This window comes from Anoplopoma fimbria, chromosome 20 (assembly GCF_027596085.1).
Source record: "Anoplopoma fimbria isolate UVic2021 breed Golden Eagle Sablefish chromosome 20, Afim_UVic_2022, whole genome shotgun sequence".
Classification (NCBI taxonomy): Eukaryota; Metazoa; Chordata; class Actinopteri; order Perciformes; family Anoplopomatidae; genus Anoplopoma; species Anoplopoma fimbria.
Window position 1 is genome coordinate 1,948,023 of NC_072468.1, and position 23,889 is coordinate 1,971,911.

At 38.8% G+C, this 23,889-nt stretch overlaps 3 protein-coding genes across 7 annotated transcripts; all 3 read left to right on the plus strand.

The window, feature by feature from the left end:
• Positions 1–485: 485 nt before the first annotated feature.
• Positions 486–4,319, plus strand: LOC129110151 (myeloid cell surface antigen CD33-like). 3 transcript variants are annotated; one of them, XR_008532136.1, is made up of 11 exons: positions 486–611; positions 1,246–1,307; positions 1,431–1,826; positions 1,925–2,224; positions 2,341–2,440; positions 2,596–2,631; positions 2,720–2,752; positions 2,927–2,968; positions 3,275–3,335; positions 3,458–3,485; positions 3,579–3,640. XR_008532136.1 is itself a non-coding variant. In XM_054622334.1 (11 exons), exons 2-11 carry the CDS (start codon positions 1,262–1,264, stop codon positions 3,639–3,641), a joined length of 1,077 nt encoding a protein of 358 aa, XP_054478309.1. In that variant the 5' UTR covers positions 486–611; positions 1,246–1,261; the 3' UTR covers positions 3,642–4,319. The 3 variants fall into 3 exon arrangements, 1 of the variants encoding a protein (XP_054478309.1); XM_054622334.1 differs by having other exon boundaries at positions 3,303–3,335; positions 3,579–4,319; XR_008532137.1 differs by lacking the exon at positions 2,927–2,968.
• Positions 4,320–7,112: 2,793 nt separating this feature from the next.
• On the plus strand, positions 7,113–10,630 carry LOC129110143 (sialic acid-binding Ig-like lectin 14). Its single transcript, XM_054622326.1, has 11 exons — positions 7,113–7,327; positions 7,843–7,904; positions 8,028–8,423; positions 8,522–8,821; positions 8,937–9,036; positions 9,192–9,227; positions 9,319–9,351; positions 9,455–9,496; positions 9,970–10,041; positions 10,164–10,191; positions 10,285–10,630. Exons 2-11 carry the CDS (start codon positions 7,859–7,861, stop codon positions 10,345–10,347), a joined length of 1,116 nt encoding a protein of 371 aa, XP_054478301.1. The 5' UTR covers positions 7,113–7,327; positions 7,843–7,858; the 3' UTR covers positions 10,348–10,630.
• A 1,416-nt stretch (positions 10,631–12,046) lies between these two features.
• On the plus strand, positions 12,047–20,983 carry LOC129110103 (Schwann cell myelin protein-like). Of its 3 annotated transcripts, none has more exons than XM_054622263.1 (20): positions 12,047–12,151; positions 12,936–12,999; positions 13,101–13,469; positions 13,564–13,851; positions 13,940–14,236; positions 14,710–15,087; positions 15,177–15,464; positions 15,546–15,839; positions 16,347–16,382; positions 16,494–16,835; positions 16,946–17,242; positions 17,331–17,427; positions 17,558–17,605; positions 18,492–18,518; positions 18,695–18,721; positions 18,803–18,847; positions 19,046–19,084; positions 19,180–19,245; positions 19,353–19,401; positions 19,908–20,983. In XM_054622263.1, the coding sequence occupies exons 2-20, from the start codon at positions 12,957–12,959 to the stop codon at positions 19,932–19,934; spliced, it is 3,057 nt and encodes a 1,018-aa protein (XP_054478238.1). In that variant the 5' UTR covers positions 12,047–12,151; positions 12,936–12,956; the 3' UTR covers positions 19,935–20,983. The 3 variants fall into 3 exon arrangements, with proteins under 3 accessions (XP_054478238.1, XP_054478237.1, XP_054478239.1); XM_054622262.1 differs by having other exon boundaries at positions 18,800–18,847; positions 19,908–20,982; XM_054622264.1 differs by lacking the exons at positions 12,047–12,151; positions 12,936–12,999; positions 13,101–13,469; positions 13,564–13,851 and having other exon boundaries at positions 14,074–14,229; positions 18,800–18,847; positions 19,908–20,972.
• Positions 20,984–23,889: the final 2,906 nt, after the last annotated feature.

The following is a 23,889-nucleotide window of genomic DNA, read 5'->3' on the forward strand; positions in this document are numbered from 1 at the left end:
TGTGAACATGTAAAAACAAACTGAAACCTAATTTAGTCGACCACATCTGCTATGTTTACACTAGCACAGCACGCACGTTCGGCTTTTTTTAATAAACTGCTTTGCTGGCTGAGATAAGCAGTCTGGTAAACAGAAGATAGTAGTTAATTAATTAATTAATGATACTGATGGATGTCTCGGTTCCTCATTCTTCATACATGTGACTCAGAAGTGTAATTTATTTTATTAACATTTTACATTTGTTTCCATTGTGATATTAATGACTTTAAATAGTGACTTTGCTGTTGTTTGCTGCTGTTCTAGGAGCAATATTTAGCTATATCCAAATTCCAAGTTACTTCTAATTCTGTTCTAAATGATTTTGTTTTTAAATATATATATTTATATATTTTTACTGCTGCTCTCTAAGAGACCACTCCCTGCTTTCTACATCATTAAATCCACTCCTACGGCCTCTGCTATATCTGCATTCACCTTCCCCAGTGGCCTGCATTTTTTTCAGTTCCTTTTAGAGTCCATATTTTTGTCAACTTAACTGAAGAATAGCACACCGCATGTCATCATTCTCTAGAATCTGACAGCTTGAATCAGCCAGAAAGCCGCTTTATCAGGTAAGAACATTATATTTCACTTTACTATGGTAAAATGAACGCATCTTATGATTTATTTTCCCTACATTTGTTTGGAAAATGTATTTTTCAAAGTTTCTAATACACTACCGGGCTTAACGATAAAGCAGCTTTATCAGGTAAGAACATTATATTTCACTTTACTATGGTAAAATAATGCATGCAATGAATGTTTGTTCACTACATTTGTTTGGAAAATGTAATTTTTACTTTTAATACACTGCCGGACTTAACGATAATGCAGCTGAGCAATTCGGGGTGTTTTGGTTTGATATTGAGTCACACTGGATTGTTTTCGCTGTTATTTATCATCATTGTTAGTTTGTGTACAACTTTATGAGGATGAATTAAAAAAAAAAAAGTGCAGGCAACTCATATAGGCTTTGAAAGGAACCATTAAAATAAAAATGAGGTGAATGTATTCTGTGTTGTTTCAGAAGTGATTCTGTATGGGGACATAAACTATACCAGTATTTCCTGTATAAATAAATGGCTCTTGCATGTGAAGATTTATGCCGTTTGAAGAAGTTCCACACAACTGTGTTGTAATTTGCATATGGCAGTAGTAGATAAACCTTATGTTTCTTTTCATTTTAACATCCATTTTATTACACAGCCAAAACCTCAGAAGTATGGACAAAGAGACAAGGATGATGATATTCTGTCTGCTTTTGGCAGGTAATATATGGAAGTCACTTCTGTGTTTCCAACTTCATGTCTACATACACCCCATTAAATAAAAAAAAAAAGAGTATGACCAAAAGGAGTCCCTTCCTTATCACATGCATATTTCTCTTACAGCTATTAGCAGCCCAGTGTCTACTGGAGAGTGGAAGGCCAATGTGGTAAAAGAACTTGACGTCCTGGTCACATCCTGTGTTGTGGTACCCTGTTCATTCACCCATCCTAAAGAAAACCTGCCCACCTCCAGACTCAGAGGGATGTGGCATCGTTCAACTCATCGAGATCAATTCATCTATCATGATGATAACACGCGGATCTCGGAAAACTTTAGGGGCAGAACACGGTTATTGGGACACCTGGGTCAGGACAACTGCACCTTAGAAATTACTGACATGAAAAATCATGACAACGGCCCTTTCTGTTTCCGGATTGAACTAGCACGAACAGCGACCGATTTGTCCACCGTTGACAAGTTCTCCTTTGTGGAGGACTGTGTCACGTTCAACATGCTCCGTATGTCACCAACTTTCCCAAAGATATGCTTTAAAAATGTTATGATTCTAAAACAGTTTTCTATGTAACAAAATGGTTTTCCTCTTTTTCATTTATAGCTGATCCTCCAAAACCTGAACTGACTCACGCACAGACAGCCATTCAAGGACGTCCCTTCACTGTCACCTGCTCCGTCATCCATACCTGCCCCTCCCATGTGCCTAAACTCACATGGAGTATGGTCACTACAGATGTTGTGGTCACTGAAGTCCACAAAAAAAATCTTTTTGGCTACTGGGAGGCCCAGTCCATCCTGACGATCACTCCTGAGGAGAAGAACGACCACACCGAGGTCACCTGCACAGCAAAATATAATGGAGGGAGCATGTCCTCTACAAAGTTTACTCTCTATGTAAAACGTGAGAGCTTTTCACACTGTTGTTGAATTCTTCATTGGAGGTTTATGAACTGGATCCTCTAATATGTGAAATATAAAGGAAGAATGGCCCTGATATATGGCTCTGTCTATTTGCAGGTACAGAAAACTATAACCATATCATCATTCCAACAGTGGTGGCGATTGGTACAGCTGTGATCTTTGCAGTCTTCTGCATTCTAATGGTGAAGAAATATAAGTGAGTAATGCAGTACACAGGCATCAACCGATCCTTGGAGAACATCAGATAAATAACATTTTTGAGCAAGAAATATTTTTCTTGCACATGTTCCTGTTTAACACATTTGTGTGCAGTATGTGCTTTTCTATTATTTTGTTCTCTGTCTACTCAAGGAGACGCATTGCAGAGCTCCAAAGAGGGGATGGCAGGTAAAAATGTTATTCGAGCTAAACACTATTCAGTAAATGTAAAAATGTTCCTTTATCATCCTAATGTTATTTTCTGTATCATATTTAGCATGTGGAACCGGCTGTCCAGGATGTCTCGCAGGTGAGAAACAAGTGGTTTGTGATTTTTTTTTTTTTCATGAAGTACTGTTATCATAGGAACTTGTAATTGTTGGACGCTTTTTTGGGGGATTCTTGGTAAGATTTATTATATATATCATATATCATAGGAACTTGTAATTGTACTGATGTTAAATTAAATCTGTGAAACTTTCAGGATCCGTTCTGATGTCTCAGGACCATCTCGTTCTGATCAAAGGTCTTCATCTTTCTAAATAATCAACGTTATTTTAGTCACTAGTTCTGTACTCAACTTTGTGTAGACCGCTGCATGGTTGGATTTTTACTGTAATATGCATGTCTGTGCACGGGTTTGGTGCTTTTTGGGGGGATTCTTGGTAAGATATATTAAATGCTGCACAACATTTGAATATTTTCAGTTCTTCTTTTTTTGTGCTGAATGTCTATTTCGTAGTATTGAAGTCACACATTAGTGTTTTAAATGTAAAAAACTTAAGCTAATTGTTGGTTGTTGAACTGTAGTGACGTGAATTTTATTCCACAGGACCAAAGATGTGAATTAAAAATCCAAGAGTCCCCAAGGCTCGTTTCCCGTCCCCCAAAAGGTACTTGGTCCACTTTTCTTAAACCCGAGCAATTGATAAAATAAAGATATCATATGTTGTAATACAGCAATGTCATTCTTTTTCTCTCTCTTCTTGTTAATGCTGTTGTTAATGGGCCTCAGCCAGCCAAAATCCTGCAATTACAGAGAGGTACTATTGGATTGCATTGATTTATTCCCAATAATTGCATACAAACCGTGGACTATCAACATCTGTGACAATAATGACCTTCATCTTTCACAGGACCTTGATGACGGGGACGATTACATTAACACTGAGGACCTCAACATCTATGGAAACATGTGACAAAAAACACACAAAAAATCTAATCATGCTCATAATGTTCATTTGTATCAAGCGCATCTGATGACTGCAGTTGTTATAAACGACTTCTGTGTTATTCTCTGTTATCAAGCAAACTATATTTGATTCTTTGATAATTTGATCAATTATTTTGAGAAATTAACAGCTTTTGCATATTGTTAAAATATCTGTCTCCATTTTACAATTTATTGTCTCCATTACACTCAAAATCATTCTTTAAGCTGAGATCATCATTTTTTTCATGAATGTGGAATGTTTTTCTTGACGACAAAGTGTACCTTCTTCTGATTTTTTAAACCATATTTCCACAAATTAACATTGACTGACCTAACTTTAGAACATTTAAACTGTTTAACTGCTTTAGAAACAAGAAATTATCTCAGCATGTTGAAAAATGCTTTCTGGGTCTAGAAATGTGTCTTCATTTAAAATAGTTTTCAGGTTTTGTTTTCATTTCTTTCTATGGTAAACCATGTATCTGATTTGGTAATCTGTATGTATTTTTTGCAACCTTTTTGTTATTGCTACCTATTTGCCTGTTGTGTTTTTATAAAAAAAGATTTCCCTGCTGTATTTGAAAATAAATACGCCAAAGATTGAATATGCCTTTTTTTTTCTAGTTCATGCACATGTCGTAGCAGAAACACACTTTTATTGAGTTAGTATATACATAGATATTGATGGGTATGTATAAAATCACATGATATTTTGGGCTATTTATATAAAGAATGTCAAATGCATGTGTGCTCTCTCTTTTTTTCACATTGTTTTGCTGGGTTTGGTTTTCTTTTTTCTGTTCTGGTTCAATAGTCTAGGCCTTTAAAGTGATACTCCACCCAGATACATCCACAAACATTCACCCTCTCTCGACTTGAAAGCTGGCTTTCTTCAACTTGATACAAGACAGGAAACATTGGTTCTGCTGCATCAATTCCAACTAATCTTTTCAGAGTTTGTGAATGTCCTCAGTCCCACAACTTTATGAAAATTCAATACCAAATTGCTTGAGTACCCCTTTAACATTTAGGCTGTAGGACAAGTATGATTTGTTTTATTGTAAAGCAGCTAAGTAATATGAAAAACGAATCATAGACTGATTCTATCTTGTATCAAGCCTTATACTAAGATTTTCATTTCATATATTTTAGGTGTGAGGTACCATTTACAAGATGCCTGGGTTAAGAAATATTCTCCTGACGTTCTGTATTTTAGGTAATGCAATTTTGTTTTATTCAGTTTGTGTTAAATATATTAACATTGACCTAATCTTTACATTCTTTTATTTTATTTTTGCATATTGGTGCTGTTGCAGGATACATTTTCTGCAGTTCGATGGCCTGGCTTGTAAAGCTGCCAAGCAATATGAAAGGATTGGTGGGTTCCTGCCTTGCACTTTTGACTATTATCGAGATCCACCTCTCAGACCAGATCGTGTGGTTTGGAACCAGTATGACTGTTGTGGCAATTTATCAGTATGTTCTTTTTTAGAAGTAACTTGTATCGCTTAACTCTGAACATTTTGTGCATGCAGACGTTGCAAAAGTTGAACTTGCCACCAAACAAATGTGTCCTATGTCTGACTTGCTGTAATATCAACCTGTTTTTTGTGAGAGCTTCTAACCCACACCCTTCTCACAAAAGTAAAGACAGTAAAGACAGATGTCAAGGCCTGGGCCCCGGCCTTGACATCTAAGCTCCATCCAAAAAGGGACTACGTTTGCGAGGGCGTGACGACGACAAGATAATGTGCACCTGGAACAAGCAGTTCAGTTTGTTAAAGGCATATATACTCTGCTAAAATCTTGAACCATTGTTAGACCTCCGGACCATCTGTGGGGAAAGAGCTCTGACCACTCAGCGGATTATTCTAAGTGTCTGTTCAATAAAATACTTAAAGACATTAGAGAGTTTCTCATCACATTTATTTCTCACGGGGAAATTAATATGTTTAATTTCCACCAAAATAACAACCATAGATATTCTATTGTTTGTGACAATTGGCAAACAAATTATGTAATTGGTATATTTTATAGAAAACACACGGGTATTCACTTCTTCATCTTCATACCAGAAGAAATGCAGTCTTGAAATCAACCCAGTGACATGGCATAGACAGAGGCTTTACCCTTGGGTAGATCCAGAAAATATTGGGAAAAAACACCTACCGATTCTTTGACACAACTGTAACAATTGAAGTAGTGAGTAAGTAATCATGGTGAGGTTAGAAAAAAATGCGCTTTAGATGGATTTATATTCATTTTCATCAATAATTCTTCACATTTTCTTTGTAAAGACAGGGCAGAGCCACCAAACATTATGATCTCTGGAAGTATGAAGGTTGGACAGGCCGTGACAGTGCAAGGCACGGTTTACCACACCTGTTCCACTTATCCACCAAGTCTCAACATCCCACCCGACAGTTTGGTGGTCTCTCTCTATGTTCAATGTGGCTGTCAAGGTAGTTTGGATGTGTCATCAGGCCTGGAGCTATGAGTTAGGCTGTTGCTTTGCAGTGCGATGGTGAGACTCAGTCCGTGTATAATAGGAACAAGTGCGGTAAACAGTGAGTCACGGGCTGTCCAACCTTCATGCAAATGTAGTAGTAGTATTTTGTTGTTGCGCTATATGTATTGAATAACAGTAAATTCCCGCAGCTACTAAAGTAGACACTGTTATTTTGAAGGGTGGAAGTGGAGTGGGAGTTTTATTTTGACTTCCATGGGTGGGCTTCTTCTTGGGAAGGTACGCACTTTTATCGCTCTTCTGACTTTTATTAGTTTTAAGTTGTAAATAACATCAGAAGTTAGTGTACATGTTATATAATGTTGTTTTATCCAGACATTGTTTTGTTTCCACAATTGCAGGTATGTGAGTTTATGTATGTCTTGTTGTATTATTTTCTTAATGTCCAACACGTACGTTAGATTGTTTAATCTATGTAAAGTGTATTGTATTTACTTTATTTAATCTTATTTATGTTAATTACTTTATTTAGTTTTAGTGATAATTAATGTATATATGTTCATTGAGGGAAGGCGATGAGCAAGCAGCCACTTCATCCAGACATTGTGTTGTTTCCACAGTAGCAGGTATCATATATATGCTGGAGGTCAGTGTGGAGGACAAACTCTGAAAAGCCTGTTATCGGTTTAGCTGTTGCTGGACAGACAATAAAAACAATTGTAAAGATGTATTCGAAGTGTGTCTTGAAAATACATTCACAACGCAGAAGTAAAGACACTACACAAATACAGGATGAGAATGGGGTTCAAAAGACAGTTTGTGTACAAGCTTGTTTTGGGATTTCTTCTGCCCACTTGTGGTCATAAATGTGTAAATACAGATTTAAATGTTAATTTAGAAAAAAATGCCACAACATAATGTGCAGTTTCACATATTTCAGTTGCAGATCCTTGCTGGTTTAAGAGAACTGCCGCCCTTTAAGAGACCACTCCCTGCTTTCTACACCATTAACTCCACTCCTACTGCCTTTACTATATCTGCATTCAACTTCCCCACGAACAGAATCAAACATCTATTGTTTTCTAAAGTGGCCTGCATTTCTTTTCTGTTCCTTTAAGAATCCATATTTTTGTCAACTTAACTGCAGAATATCATCATTCTCTAGAATCTGACGGTTTCAATCAGTCAGAAAGCAGCTTTATCAGGTAAGAACATTATATTTCACTTTACTATGGTAAAATAATGCATGCAATGAATGTTTGTTCACTACATTTGTTTGGAAAATGTAATTTTTACTTTTAATACACTGCCGGACTTAACGATAATGCAGCTGAGCAATTCGGGGTGTTTTGGTTTGATATTGAGTCACACTGGATTTCTTTTCGCTGTTATTTATCATCATTGTTAGTTTGTGTACAACTTTATGAGGATGAATTTAAAAAAAAAAAGAGTGCAGGCAACTCATATAGGCTTTGAAAAGAACCATTAAAATAAAAAAGAGGTGAATGTATTCTGTGTTGTTTCAGAAGTGATTCTGTATGGGGACATAAACTATACCAGTATTTCCTGTATAAATAAATGGCTCTTGCATTTGAAGATTTGTGCCGTTTGAAGAAGTTCCACACAACTGTGTTATAATTTGCATATGGCAGTAGTAGATAAACCTTATGCTTTTCATTTTTGTGTTTCTTTTCATTTTAACATCCATTTTATTACACAGCCAAAACCTCAGAAGTATGGACAAAGAGACAAGGATGATGATATTCTGTCTGCTTTTGGCAGGTAATATATGGAAGTCACTTCTGTGTTTCCAACTTCATGTCTACATACACCCCATTAAATAAAAAAAAAAAGAGTATGACCAAAAGGAGTCCCTTCCTTATCACATGCATATTTCTCTTACAGCTATTAGCAGCCCAGTGTTTACTGGAGAGTGGAAGGCCAATGTGGTAAAAGAACTTGACGTCCTGGTCACATCCTGTGTTGTGGTACCCTGTTCATTCACCCATCCTAAAGAAAACCTGCCCACCTCCAGACTCAGAGGGATGTGGCATCGTTCAACTCATCGAGATCAATTCATCTATCATGAGGATAACACGCGGATCTCGGAAAACTTTAGGGGCAGAACACAGTTATTGGGACACCTGGGTCAGGACAACTGCACCTTAGAAATTACTGACATGAAAGATCATGACAACGGCCCTTTCTGTTTCCGGATTGAACTAGCACGAACAGAGACCGATTTGTCCACCGTTGACAAGTTCTCCTTTGTGGAGGACTGTGTCACGTTCAACATGCTCCGTATGTCACCAACTTTCCCAAAGATATGCTTTAAAAATGTTATGATTCTAAAACAGTTTTCTATGTAACAAAATGGTTTTCCTCTTTTTCATTTATAGCTGATCCTCCAAAACCTGAACTGACTCACGCACAGACAGCCATTCAAGGACGTCCCTTCACTGTCACCTGCTCCGTCATCCATACCTGCCCCTCCCATGTGCCTAAACTCACATGGAGTATGGTCACTACAGATGTTGTGGTCACTGAAGTCCACAAAAAAAATCTTTTTGGCTACTGGGAGGCCCAGTCCATCCTGACGATCACTCCTGAGGAGAAGAACGACCACACCGAGGTCACCTGCACAGCAAAATATAATGGAGGGAGCATGTCCTCTACAAAGTTTACTCTCTATGTAAAACGTGAGAGCTTTTCACACTGTTGTTGAATTCTTCATTGGAGGTTTATGAACTGATCCTCTAATATGTGAAATATAAAGGAAGAATGGCCCTGATATATGGCTCTGTCTATTTGCAGGTACAGAAAACTATAACCATATCATCATTCCAACAGTGGTGGCGATTGGTACAGCTGTGATCTTTGCAGTCTTCTGCATTCTAATGGTGAAGAAATATAAGTGAGTAATGCAGTACACAGGCATCAACCGATCCTTGGAGAACATCAGATAAATAACATTTTTGAGCAAGAAATATTTTTCTTGCACATGTTCCTGTTTAACACATTTGTGTGCAGTATGTGCTTTTCTATTATTTTGTTCTCTGTCTACTCAAGGAGACGCATTGCAGAGCTCCAAAGAGGGGATGGCAGGTAAAAATGTTATTCGAGCTAAACACTATTCAGTAAATTTAATTATTTTCCTTTATCATCATCATCATGTTATTTTCTGTATCATATTTAGCATTTGGAACCGGATGTCCAGGCTGTCTCGCAGGTGAGAAACAAGTGGTTTGTGATTATTTTATTTTTTTCATGAAATACTGTTATCATAGGAACTTAATTGTACTGATGTTAAATTAAATCTGTGAAACTTTCAGGATCCGTTCTGATGTCTCAGGACCATCTCGTTCTGATCAAAGGTCTTTATCTTTCTAAATAATCAACGTTATTTTAGTCACTAGTTCTGTACTCAACTTTGTGTAGACCGCTGCATGGTTGGATTTGTACTGTAGTTTGCATGTCTGTGCACGGTTTGATTTATTTATATGCCTCACAACATTTGCATATTTTCTGTTCTTCTTTTTCCTGTGCAGAACATCTAGTTGATGATAGACTGATTTAATAAGTTCATTTCATCAATTGATTTTTTTAGAGTTCAAACACACTTTGGTATTCACACTTAAATCAAACTTAACTTTTGATCATGTATTTTTAATCTAATGAAATTAGTGAATTTGTTTTATTTTCAGAATTTAAATGTTTTTAAGACATACAAATATAAAATAAGAACTAAAGAGGACACAGTGGATTCAAGTCACACATAAGTGTGTTTAAAGTAAGAAAATTAAGCTAATGGTTGCTGAACTGCAGTGACGTGAATTTTAATCCACAGGACCAAAAATGTGAATTCAAAATCCTGTGCCGACCAGAAAGCTTTCAAGGCTCGTTTCCCGTCCCCTAAAAGGTACTTGTTCCACTTTTCTTAAACCCGAGCAATTGATCAAATAAAGATATCATATGTTGTAATACAGCAATGTCATTCTTTTTCTCTCTCTTCTTGTTAATGCTGTTGTTAATGGGCCTCAGCCAGCCAAAATCCTGCAATTACAGAGAGGTACTATTGGATTGCATTGATTTATTCCCAATAATTACATACAAACCGTGGACTATCAACATCTGTGACAATAATGACCTTCATCTTTCACAGGACCTTGATGACGGGGACGATTACATTAACACTGAGGACCTCAACATCTATGGAAACATGTGACAAAAAACACACAAAAAATCTAATCATGCTCATAATGTTTATTTGTATCAAGCGCATCTGATGACTGCAGTTGTTATAAACGACTTCTGTGTTATTCTCTGTTATCAAGCAAACTATATTTGATTCTGTCTTTGATAATTTGATCAATTATTTTGAGAAATTACAATTCATTAGTTAGTGAAACTTTGTTAAGCCGGAGTACTTGCTTGTCTGTCACCATTGTTGGGCCTACAGCATAACCAAAATGGCATAATGTGGTTGAATAAATAAATACCAAAGGCAATACATTTGTGAAAAACGCATATTTACTTTCTTGCTGAGAGTTAGATGAGAAGATTGATACAACACATATATGTCCGATTGTATATGAAGCTGCAGCTTAGCTTAGCTAAGCTTATAGACTGGAAACAGTTGTATTGGCTTCGTCCAAATGAGACAAAAACCTCCAACCAGCAGCCCATTAAACAACAACATTAAATAATTGTCAATTTGCAAGCTTAAGGAGGGCAGATTTTTTTCAATGATGTTTCCAGTCTTTAAGCTTAGCAAACCATTAGGTCTCTGGTTCCATATTGTTCTTGGCAAAAAGATTAATTGTATTATTATTGCAAGTGTTTTTCCCCAAATGTCCAACATTCATTTAAATAATTTAAATAGCCTACATATGCACATACTGCCATAGAGGGCTGGTGTATTGCTTATCTCAGTTAATACCAAAAAGAATTACATTACATTACAGTCATTTAGCAGACGCTTTTATCCAAAGCGACTTACAGTCAGTAGTACATTACATATCATTCACCCATTACACACTGATGACAGGCTACCATGCAAGGTGCCACCATCAGACTCTACCTAACATTCATGCAACATCCAGTCCACACCGATGGCAAGCCTTCAGGAGCAACTTGGGGTTAAGTGTCTTGCCCAAGGACACATCGACTGCCGAAGCCGGGTATCGAACCACCGACCCTCTGATTGGAGAACTACCTTGCTCTCCACTACGCCACAGCCGCCAGAATAAGAGAGAAAATATAACTTTATAATGGGAAAAGCCCCCAAAATGTAAATAAGACCTATATACCATGGAAAATAAATGTTCCATGGGCTATTCATTTTAATGTATATTTTAAGTGTTTTTAGAATAATTTGGTTATTCTAAAAACACAAGGTTTTGGTTTTCACACAAGAGTCGGTCAATATCTTTCACAGCAGGCAGCGTCTTTGCCCTCCTTGTGGTTGGCAAATTTTACCTTCCACCCACATTTTAGAGGGAGGTTTCTTAAAATGACGAGTGGTTAGGGACTTTTTAAAAGGTGTTGAAATGCTTCATAAACCTTCTACTCTTGATGTAAGTAATTCTGACCTCTTGGTAAGAGCAAATGAAATAAGCTTTTCTTAACCTAAATTTATCCCTGAATTTTTTAGGATTTCCCAGAACCATCTCATTCTGATCAAAGGTCTTCATCTTTCTAAATACTCAATGTGTTAAGTGACTCTTCTGTACTCTCCCTGCAGCTTTGTGTAGAGGGCGGAATAGGTTGACTTCTATGTAAATTGCATGTCTGTGCATGAGTTTGGAACTTTCTTGGTATTCTTGATAAGATTTATTTATATGCCTAGCAACATTTGCATATTTTCTGTTCTTCTTTTTTTGCAGAAGGTCTATTTCGATGATCAACTGATTTAATCGCAGCAGGCAGCATCTTTGCCCTCCTTGTGGTAGGCAAAGGTTACTTAAGATGATGAGTGGTAAGGGACTATAAGAGGTGGTGAAACGCTTCATAAACATTCAACTCTTAAGGTAAGTCATTCTAATCTTTAGGAAATAGTAAAAAAACTGCTTCAGAAACAAGGAATTATCTCAGCATGTTGAAAAATGCTTTCTGGGCCTAGAAACATGTCTTCATTAAGAATAGTTTTCAGGTTTTGTTTTTCTTTCTTTCTATGGTAAACCATGTATCTGATTTAGTAATCTGTATGTATTATTTGCAGCCCTTTTTTGTTATTCTTACCTATTTGCCTGTATTGTTATTATAAAAAAGGTTTCCCTGCTTTATTGGAAAATAAATACGTCAAAGATTGAATATGCATTTTTTTCTAGTTCATGCACTTGACGTAGCAGAGACACACTCTTATTGAATTAGTATATATACATATAAATGTATGGATATATATAAAATCATGAATTTTGGGCTATTTATTTACAGGATATAAAATGCATGTGTGCTCTCTCTTTTTCGCATGGTTTGGTTTGGGTTGTTTTTATCTTTTCTGTTCTGGTTCAATAGTCTAGGCCTTTAAAGTGATACTCCACCCATACACCTGCAGACTTGAGATTGCCACAGACAGGAAGTCTTGGTTCTGCTTCTTCAATTCCAACTTTTCTTTGAGAGGTGGTGAATGTCCTCAGTCCCCCAACTTTATGGAAATTCAATAATATATAGCTACCCATTTAACATTTAGGCCATAGGACAAGTATGATTTGTTTTATGGTAAAGCAGCTAAGTAATATGAAAAACGAATCATAGACTGATTCTGTCTTGTGTCAATGCCGTATACTAAGATGTTCATTTCATATATTTTAGGTGTGAGGTACCATTTACAAGATGCCTGGGTTAAGCCAAATTCTCCTGAGCTTCTGTATTTTAGGTAATGCAATTTAGTTTTTTTCAGTTTGCGAGTAAATATATTTACATTGACCTAATCTTAAAAACAAATTATTTTCTTTTTGCATATTGATTCTCTTGCAGGAAACATTGTCTGCGGTTCCAGGGCCTGGCTTGTAAAGATGCCAAGCAATATCAAAGGATTGCTGGGTTCCTGCCTTGTCATCCCTTGCACTTTTGACTATTATCAGAATCCACCTCTCAGACCAGATCGGGTGGTTTGGTACCAGTATCACAACCATAGATATCCTGTAGTTTATGACAAGTGGAACCCAAATCATGTCATTGACATGTTTCGTAGTAAAACACGGGTATTGAAGGAATGCAGTCTTGAAATCAACCCAGTGACACGGCAGCACCACAGACAGAGGCTTTACCCTTGGGTAGATCCAGAAAATATTGGGAAATACACCTACCGATTCTTTGACACAACCGTAACAATTGAAGTAGTGAGTAAGTAATCACGGTGAGCTGAGAAAAAGATACATTTTTAGATGGATTTTCATGGATATTTTCATCAATAATTCTTCACATTTCCTTTGTAAAGACAGGGCAGAGCCACCAAACATTATGATCTATGGAAGCATGAAGGTTGGACAGGCCGTGACAGTGCAATGCACGGTTTACCACACCTGTTCCACTTATCCACCGACTCTGAGTCTCAACATCCCACTGCAAAGCCACAACCTAATTCATAGCTCCATGGCCGATGGCACATCCAAAACCACTTTGATGACCACATTGAACATAGAGAGAGACCAGCAAACTGTGGAGTGCTCTGTCCGACACACTGGCGGTCTCACTGCAAAAGCCTCCAACACCCTAAATGCAGCATGTATGTGATGGTTATGCAAGAATAACACCAACAACAATTTTATTTTATGCAGACCTAAAAATAATAACATTGACCATTTTTATCTCAGGCTCTTTTTCACCCTTGACCATCAGCCACACATCAGATGAATTTCTTGAGGGACAGGCAAGCAAAGTAACCTGCACTGTCTCATATACATGCCCAAAACCTATTCCAACTCTCACATGGAACTATGGTAGCATGCCGGCCTCCACTGCGACCATAAAGACTAAAAATACTGAGTGGAGGACTGTCTCCACACTGACATTTACAGCATCAGCTAAAGACCATGGACAATCTCTGACATGCATTGCACGATTCATTGGGGGACAAAAGCAGGAAAAGAGCATCACCCTACGGGTAAAGAGTGAGTATATATATTAATAATAATAATAATAATAATAATAATAATAATAATAATAATAATAATAATTATAATTAAACAAGTCCATAGCCTTTAAAGCAGTCATATTTCATAACTGCCCTGCATCACCACAATGCCTGTAATATAACTAAAATGTATTTGATAAAAATTGATTCGTCTCATTTTGCCAGCTCTCTCTTAATGCTGCAGTGTATATTTTTGTCTCTCTTTCTCAAAAAAATTAAAACTTACAAAATCAAATGTCAAATTAATCATACAACCATACAATGATTTCCCAGTTCAAGCTTGTTTAGAAATATAGTTCAGAATGGGATGTCAAAAAATGGTTGAAGGTAAGAAATGACAGTTTGGTTCCACTTAATTTGTTTATTATTTTTCTCAATTCTTTATCTTCTTCCTGCCTCCAAAAATCATTGAGGCTTATAAAAACCTTTAAATGCTTCCTCTTTCTGCAGGAAACATGCTCTCTCGAGGCTGGTCCTTCACCACCCCCGGCAGCATCACTGGCATGAGAGGCTCATGTATCATCATTCCTTGCACATTCTCCTACAGTATCTCCCAACCTACTGACCTACGAGTTATATGGTACTTGTTCCAGAGCAATAGGTACCCAGCTGTATTTGACGAAAAACAAAGCATTATTAGTAAGTTTAACGGGATAACTAGCTTGATTGGATCTGTTGGGGAGAGGAATTGTAGTCTTAAGATTGAGAGGCTGGAGATGTTGCACAACCAGGACCGACTTTACCCATGGGTAGACAAGAACCCTATCACCTCCTACCACAGCCTGGGTCATACATTTTATGAAAAAACCACTCAACTTATTGTATCAGGCAAGTATCTGGGGGCATTCATTCCCCTTTTTAGTCATTTCAATCCAAATTCCGTTATCTAAATGACTATTGTGACTTTGATTTTATAGACCATGCACAGCAACCGCAGCTGAGCATCATTGGTATCCCCAGGGTGGAAGAGGAGAGCACAGTGTCCTGCAATGTGCGCCATTCATGTGGCTCTGCTCCCCCCACCCTGACCCTGAATGGTATACTTGGAAAAGAAGTGATTACTGACACTCTGGTATCTGATGGGATTTGGGAAAGTACAGTAGAGCGAACTTGGCTGGTACAAGAGGAGGATCAGAGTGTGAAGTGTACTGTTAGTTACCGTGGTGGTCAGAAAGCCACTAGTGAGCTCAAGCTGAATGTTGAATGTAAGTACAGTGTAAGACAATATTGATTTAATTAAAATGAAAATGCTAAGATTCAAACTTCACTATCACATTTCTGCTCAGGCCCATATGATGAAATCAAAATGACTGAGCGGCCAGGTGTGTTAACGGAAGGTGTGGCAAAGTGGGTCATTTGTTCTGTTTCCTACAAGTGTAAGAAAAATAAACCAACCATCGTGTGGAACTACGAAGACATCAAGAGTTCGTTAAAAACCAAAGAGATCTCCGGCAATACCTATAACTCCGTGTCAAATCTAACTTTTATTGGCTCTCTTGGGGATGACGGTAAACCCTTGACCTGCACTGCTCAGTTTGCTACTGGGAAGACTTCAGACTCTGAAATACTTCACATAAAAAGTGAGTTCACATCAGACACAAGGGTCACTTATATGAATTGTTTGAGATGTTGGGAGCTTTTGTTATTGGCTTTCTGGCAAAGAGTTAGATGAGAAGATTAATACCGCTCATACATGCGTCTGTTATGCCTAGTTTATTTTATCTGTAAAAAAAAAATTGAAAAGCAACAGTGACTTAGTATTTTAAAGGGGGTAATGTGCCTAACCACTTATTGTCCGCAGTCTCCACGGGTTGTGTTATGGTATTATGGGGAATTGGTATTTTTGCCCTTTTGGTTTTGAATGGATCCAACTTACAAAACATAATGTGTTATCTAGTGAGCTCTTTCCCTGTTTCCAGTCTTAATGCTAAAATAATCTAAGCTGCAGACTCTAGGCTAACATTTAACGGACAGCTGTGGGAGTATTATCAATCTTCTTTTACAACGCTCTGCCAGAAAAGCAAATGTAAAAAGTCCTAAAATGTTGATAATATTGATAATTGCTTGCTGTCCTTTTTTTGTTCCAGAATATGACAGACCAGTTGATCCATATGAAAATGACAGTGGGTGTACTTCTCCCTTCTCTCAAAACTCAGCCTGCAGCCATGTTATGTCACAAGTGGACTGATTTCTACAGGCATCCCATCATGGCTGGTTTCTCTCTCCCTCTACAGCGCTCCACGTTCTGGCTGCTGACGTCCCTTTCAGATTCAGCGCCCTGACCCGCTCCTGTGTGGTGATTCCCTGCAGCTTCCCGTACCAGGAGGATGAACCTGTCACGCGTGGCATCTGGTCCAAAAAAACTGGGAGTGTCATATACCATAATGCCCAGAGCTATGTGGTTGACCATTTCAAGGGCCGCACCAGAATATTAGGAGATTTGAATGAGGGAAACTGCTCATTAGAGATTAATGACATCAAGCCCTTTGACAACGGGCCCTTCTGTTTCCATGCAGAGAAAGGAAATAATGAAAGACTAAGATTCAACAATAGCTGCGTATTTATTGTTATGAAAGGTCTGAAATTAATTCTAAGCCTTAATCTTCTTCAAATATGCCAAGCTATTTATTTGTTTATCTGCTTATTAATCGACATAAGTATTCTGCTTTGTATTTCCCATGCTCAGCATCCCCAGGAAAACCAGTGATGACCTCAGTTCCAGCAGAAATCGACGCCGGTTCAACGATTACTGTCTCGTGTTCTGTGACGCACACATGTCCATCACATCCTCCAGTGTTCTCATGGAGTGTCCCTAACCTCACCAACGAGGTCACACACACCTCGATGCCGCAGGGCATATGGCAGACGACCTCCACGATCACTTTTGTGGCTGCTGGAGGGGACGGGGCCAAAAGCCTAACCTGTACTGCCCTCTGGTGGGGCGACAAGCAGCAAGCCCACACAGTCCAGCTGACTGTCAAGGGTGAGTCCCACAAAATACATCTGTAAGTGCAATTCTTTCATGTATTGAGTTGTGTATTATTCTTTCTCAAATGTTCCAACATCACCAGGATTAAGCTCTTGGCCAGTAGCCATTGCAGTGTCAGCTCTAGTGCTGATTGTAATCATCCTAGCTGCAGTGTTTGGAGTGGTCTTCTGTAGGAGAAGGTAAATACATATACATTCAAAAGGTGCCAATACTGTAGATGGGTAATATCTGTGCTACATTGACACTGTTAGTTGTTTATTGTAGAATGTCAAAGTCAACATTTATTAGAGAAATGTTTTAAACCAACAGGAAGTGCTCTGATGACTCACTGAGACCACCACCTCGACCAGAGAAAAGGTATGTAGGTAAACCTTGATGAGTAATGAGGACATCATTGATGTCTAGATTTCAGTCGGGAACACTCACTAGGATAATAGTAAGAAAAGTTAGATTATCAGTGTGTTCCAGTACCCAAACTACCACACTATTTAGCACATCAGAAAAAAAATAGTTTGTCCCTAAACATAGTCTTTTAAATGAAGTTTGCCAAAAATAACAGGAATTCCTCTGCATCTGGCAGCCTTTTGCAGCATGCAAGCCAGCACAGATACATCACATTCACTGAGAGGCCGAGAAAGCAAAGCCTGATGACAGCTAATTGAGAGAAGCCACCAGATATATGAGAAAGAGGGTCAAAGTTAAAGGCTCAATAGGCCCGATGTATTTTTTGTATCAAAGCCATTTCAGTGAGCCAACATGCACAATACCAGGGCCCTGGCCCACCTGTTTTGTGAGGATACATTGATTAATTTACATCGTATTCATGCAGTTAGTATGCAAAAACAACGGTGTCTAACTCTTACCTTACTGACCGCTCGTTTTCCAGTCTAAGAGGTCGTCATGTTCCCCATTCTATGATACAATTATTTGTTGGTGTTCATCCAAAGTTACAAAAAATAAACTGCTGAATTAAATGATTGTAAACTGAACACGCTGTGTATAAATGCGTTTGCACATTGAGTATATGTTTGTTGAGTTGGATTAGTATTTCTCACAGTACTAAAATGAAAGTACACAGCTACTGTAAGTGCCAATGATTGAAGCCTGAGTGAAACAGCTGTGGCCAATCAGCGAATGCAAGCAGGGCTTCAGAGCTCTGCCGAATTTTTTGTCATATATTAATCCTCTATTTCCATCTAAAAAGCTATTCAAATCTCTGTCTCTGCAATTCAAACTTTCATAGGAGATCACTCTGGGATAGAGTATCCAGGTAAGCTCTCAGGAACAGTCTCTTTTGTTGGTCTCATATCATGCAAGATAAAATCATGAATGTGCTATAATCAGTTTTCCTAAAATAATTTCTACTTATCGAAATGTCCAGAAGAAACATTGACGACATTGGACAAATACAGTAGACCTAATACTGACACTGTTATTTCTATACAGGGGGTCCATTTGGAGACGATTTTCCCGGTAAGAATACCCAAGACTAATCACTCACTTTCTATCCCCAGATGAAGTGCCTTATGTTAACATCTCTTCCCTTTTCAGTAGAACGGTAGATGGCCATGTTGACTGGGAAAATCAGAGGGAACCTAGGTGGGTGTCTTTTATTTTACCATTCTTACCATTTCAAACTGTTTGATATTTAATTGATGCTATTCTTACAGGAAATCCTATTGGAGCAAATTTTCAAGACACCATTTTCAACATTCTTGTTTAATAATCAATTGTAGCAACGGAAGACATACCGTTTGAAAATATGAATTAATCTAAGTATATTTATCACCCTCGCAGAAACCAAGGCAACACTGTGAACTACAGTGTTGGCTACTTGTAAGTGTTAATCGATGTTCCTCTACCACATCACACAGCCTTAATAGTAACACAGACAAAAACTGATATTGTGTGATTCCCTCCTGCTCCTGTAGAAACGGCACCACAACTGTGAACTGTGACACTCAACTGTCCAAACAACGCTTTCCATCACCGAAGGAGTGAGTTTTACTTACACAGCTGTTTCTCAATCTTTTTAAAATGACATACCACTGTGTCATAGATCCTTTAATTATCCTCTTCCTTTTTATATTTCTGTTTGCTCCAGTAACCGGAGACCTCCTCACTCTGTCAGGCCGGTGGTTAGTAATGCTGTGGTGAGCAGAAATGCCATTCCTTCTTATTTCTAAAAATGAGTAGCTTATTTCATGTTTCCTTACTAACCATCAGGAAAAAGGCATCTAACCAATAATCTCATCACATGTTTTTGAACAAATGTCACCTTTCTGTAACTGTTATGATAAATAATGATGTTAAGAGCCATAGCTGGTGTTGGGAATCCTGTCCAAGTGGGTATTTCTGTGTAGATTCTCAGTTACCCAGGTCATGTTATATGTATTGATGTATCAATGTTATATATATCTAGACGTGCTTAGTCTAAAGCAACAAGATATGCTTTAGATTCTTGAAGATGATTTGCTAGATAAAGGATGCCCTGCTTACAGTAGACTGCTTTTGAGCCGTGGACCAGAGGATGTGAGAAAGCATGATTTAATGGAAAACACCCAGGATTCACCATATCAACATCCCAAGTACTTGTCTCACCAGAAATGGAACTATATGATTTTGTAACTCATTCCAAATTACCTCAAATTTGTTACAGGATTTCCATGTCTATGGCAACTATTGAGTTCTTCAAGACATCTTGGAATCATCACATGCTTCCAGGACGTGTTGCTGTTTATTATTTTACAATCGTACACATACTTCACATTACATGTTGTGGGAAGTGATGTTCGGCTTGCATTTAAACTTGCTTTATTTTAATGTGCAATTTGGAAGATACGGCCAAAATATAAAAAAACTATTAAAAGCCCTTCCTGTCTTGTTAGGCCACTTGTTCCTCAATAGGTGATAGTGAGTTGCTGTGACGTCTGCCTTTAGTCTGGAGGATAAATTATGAGTGCTTCCCTGTGGGTTGTTAATAACACATCCACGGTCTGTGCACGTGTATTCTTGCCCTGCTGTTAGTTAGTAGTACTGGCTTCTGTTTTTTTAACTGATGACTGTAAATTCAAATATGGAGTCAGCGGTAGAGGGGTAATGCTGCCCCCTATTTCTTTGGCGCATGTGGCAATGGCTTACACAGTGCACCTTTTTAAAGAATGCATATCAGCTGTAAAATAAACAAAATAATACATTTTGTTACAATTGTTTGTGTTTTGCATACAATTCCAATGTGATTTGTCAAGCTGTAAAGGACTGAGCGGAATCTACCTCTACCCTGGCTCCACCCACTCTCACATGACTGTTGGGAGCAGGTATGGGAAGCCACACACCTGTAGCTGATCTCCTCATGAAGGGAGAACAAAGGACAATCGCGGGGTTCATTTTGGATGGCACATGCCAGTTATATACAACTATCAAAAACACATCTAAAGAAGGTTACAGACTCAACCCTGGGCACAGAGTTGCAAAAGGCCCCACCACCTCTCCTACATCTGAGTAAAACACACTTCATAGTATTTGTGTCTCTTTTTGGTTGTTTGTTCCCTTTTCATAGTCGTGAGACGTGTTGTGGTCTCTTTGCAGTTGTTTTGCATCTCTTTGTCTTTTTGGTTCACATGCAACCTCATTCACATGCAACCAATTATTCATACCCATTCATATAGCTATGGCACAACCTTCGGGCCGCGGATCGAACCGCCGATCCTCTAATTCACATGTGTCAAACTCAAGGCCCGCGGGCCACATCCGGCCCGTGAATGAATTATCTTTGGCCCGCATGATAACATCTATTTACTATTAGAGCTGGCCCGCCTCACAGTCTGTATTACATTATTACAGACCACTTGTGTCAACTTTCAACTATCCCTCTCCCCAAAAAATGGCTAAACGAAAGGTGGAATTTGAAAACAGGAGTTTTACAACATGACAACAAGAATACAACATAAGATAAGATAAGATAAGATAATCCTTTATTAGTCCCGCAGCGGGGAAATTTGCAGGCTTACAGCAGCATAGAGGATAGTGCACACAAGAGACATAGTAGAAGAAAGACAAGATAAAAAAAATAGATAAAAAAAAAACAACTGAAATATAATATTTACAGACAGAAAAAAACTATTTTAACTATTATTGCACAGTGTTTTTATTGTCATGTGTCATGTGGTCTGCTGGGAGCAGAGCTGGAAGACACATAAGAAGATACTATGAAACTAAGCACCAAGACAGATACAAGCATCTGGACACGACACAAAGGCTCCAGAAGGTAGAGGAGCTAAAGAGAAGTCTGGTGTCACAGCAGGCTATGTTCACTAAAGCCACATCACAAAGCGAGGCTGCTGTTAAGGCCAGCTTTATTGTGGCAGCAGAGGTTGCAAAATCAACCCGGCCCTTACTCCCTTGCTGCGGATGAGAGCACCGACACTTCTGATACTGCCCAGCTGTCAATGTTCATCCGTGGAGTGGACTCAAGCCTGTGCGTAACAGAAGAGTTGTTGGGATTACACCCAATGCATGGCAGAACTATGGGGAAAGATCTCTTTGAAGAGGGGTCCAGATGTGTAGATAACATGGGGCTGCCGTGGGATGAACCTGTGGGACTGACAACAGATGGAGCGCCTGCGATGTGCGGTCTGAAGAGTGGATTGGTGGGGAGGATCCGAGAAAAGATGAAGGAGGAAAACGTCACAAGTGAGTTGACAGCTTATCACTGCATCATACAGCAGGAGTCGTTGTGTGGAACATGTGATGAGCATCATAACATTAGCGGTTAACTTTATCAGAGCCAAAGGTTTAAATCACCGCCAGTTCAAGTCTTTTCTGGAGGAGTTAAGTACAGAATGTGGTGACTTGCCCTGTCACACAGAGGTGCGATGGCTAAGCCAGGGAAAGGTGCTGGGAAGATGTTTTCCAGTTGCGTGAGGAGATCTGTGAGTTCATGGAAAGCAAAGGGAAAGGCACAACAGAGCTCCGAAATAAAATGTTTCTGTGTGACATCACAAGCCACCTGAATGCGCTCAACCTGCAGCTTCAGGGGCGGGGCCGTGTCGTCACTGACATGGACGCTACAGTATATAACCAGTATAGTACAGTATATAACCAGTATAGTACAGTATATAACCAGTATAGTACAGTATATAACCAGTATAGTACAGTATATAGCGCCTGTGGGAGACGCAGATGCTGCAGGAAAACTTGAGCCATGTTCCGCACTGCCAAACAATGAAAGAGCAGGTCGCTGCCTTCACAACTACACAGTTTGCTGAAAAACTCGGCATACTTGGTGCTGACTTCACACGGCGATTTGCCGATTTTGAAGCCCAAAAAAGCAGGTTTGAACTGCTCAGTAATCCATTTGCAGCTGACGTGGAAAACGCACCATCAAACCTCCAAATGGAGCTGATTGAGCTCCAATGTAGTGACACACTGAAGGCAAAATATGAGTCTGTGGGCTGCAGAGTTTCCACGTTTCATCCCGACACAATGCCCCAGCTCCCAGGCTGCTCAGACGCTCTCTGTGTTTGGCAGCACATACTGTGAACAACTGTTCTCTTTGATGAAGATAAACACAACTCCACACAGGACTCGTGTTACTGAGGAGCACCTTCACTCAGTGGTGTATAAAGTACCCAAAAGCCATACTTGAGTAAAAGTAAAGATACCTTACTGGAAAATGACTCCAGTAAAAGTGAAAGTCACCAATTAGAATACTACTTGAGTAAAAGTCTTAAAGTATCTAATATTTACTGTACTTAAGTATCAAAAGTAATTTTCTGATATTAAATGTACTTAAGTATTGAAAGTAAAAGTACAAGTAAATGCTGTTAATAAAAAAGCAAAGGGTCAGAATTTTGAGAATTATGAAGTTTATTATTTTAAGTGCTGTGGCCACCATGACCAAGGACAAGGAGGTACAAACAGAGACAGCAGCCTAACATACACCATGTGTAGTTAAACTAGAAGATCAGACACCTGTCTCCCCCCCACAGATATACTCCAATCCTGTGGGAAACACTGCTAGATATCTGAACAGGTTTATGCTAATTATGATAACTAAACATTAACGTTGCGGCTCATGGGATTAATCTTAATTTACCTCAATGTGTTTCCTGAGGTTGGATGGGGAGTGTTTGAATGCCAATATTTCAGTAGCTTTGGGCATAAGAGGCTCTTCATCCGGTACGAAGAGTCTTTCACTCCAACATAAGAAAACATTTCTCGCAGATATGGCCACAGGTGTTGGTCTTCGTCTCCACCGTGGTTTGTTAGGAGTAGCAGGTGCTTCCGTTTCTGCTTCCATCATGAAACCAGTCATCGTAGAGTGGAACTCTGCTCATGTGGTCGCTCGCTAGCTGGCATCACTGGGCATCACTGGGCATCAACAAACCGGCTTTGAGAGCACTTGTTTGCAATTGCGCATTAACGTGATTAACCAGTGATTTAACTTGCAAGCTAGGACCACTGATTCACTAACCTGCTTGCTTGCAGTCTGTGTTCCACCACAGTCCCCGACGTTGGTCTCATGATTCATTTTCTTTCTAAAGATAGATTTGATTTTGTAACGAGTAACGAAGGTCTCAGGGGAAATGTATCGGAGTCAAAGTATCAGTTCTCTTTGCAAAATGTAGTGAAGTAAAAGT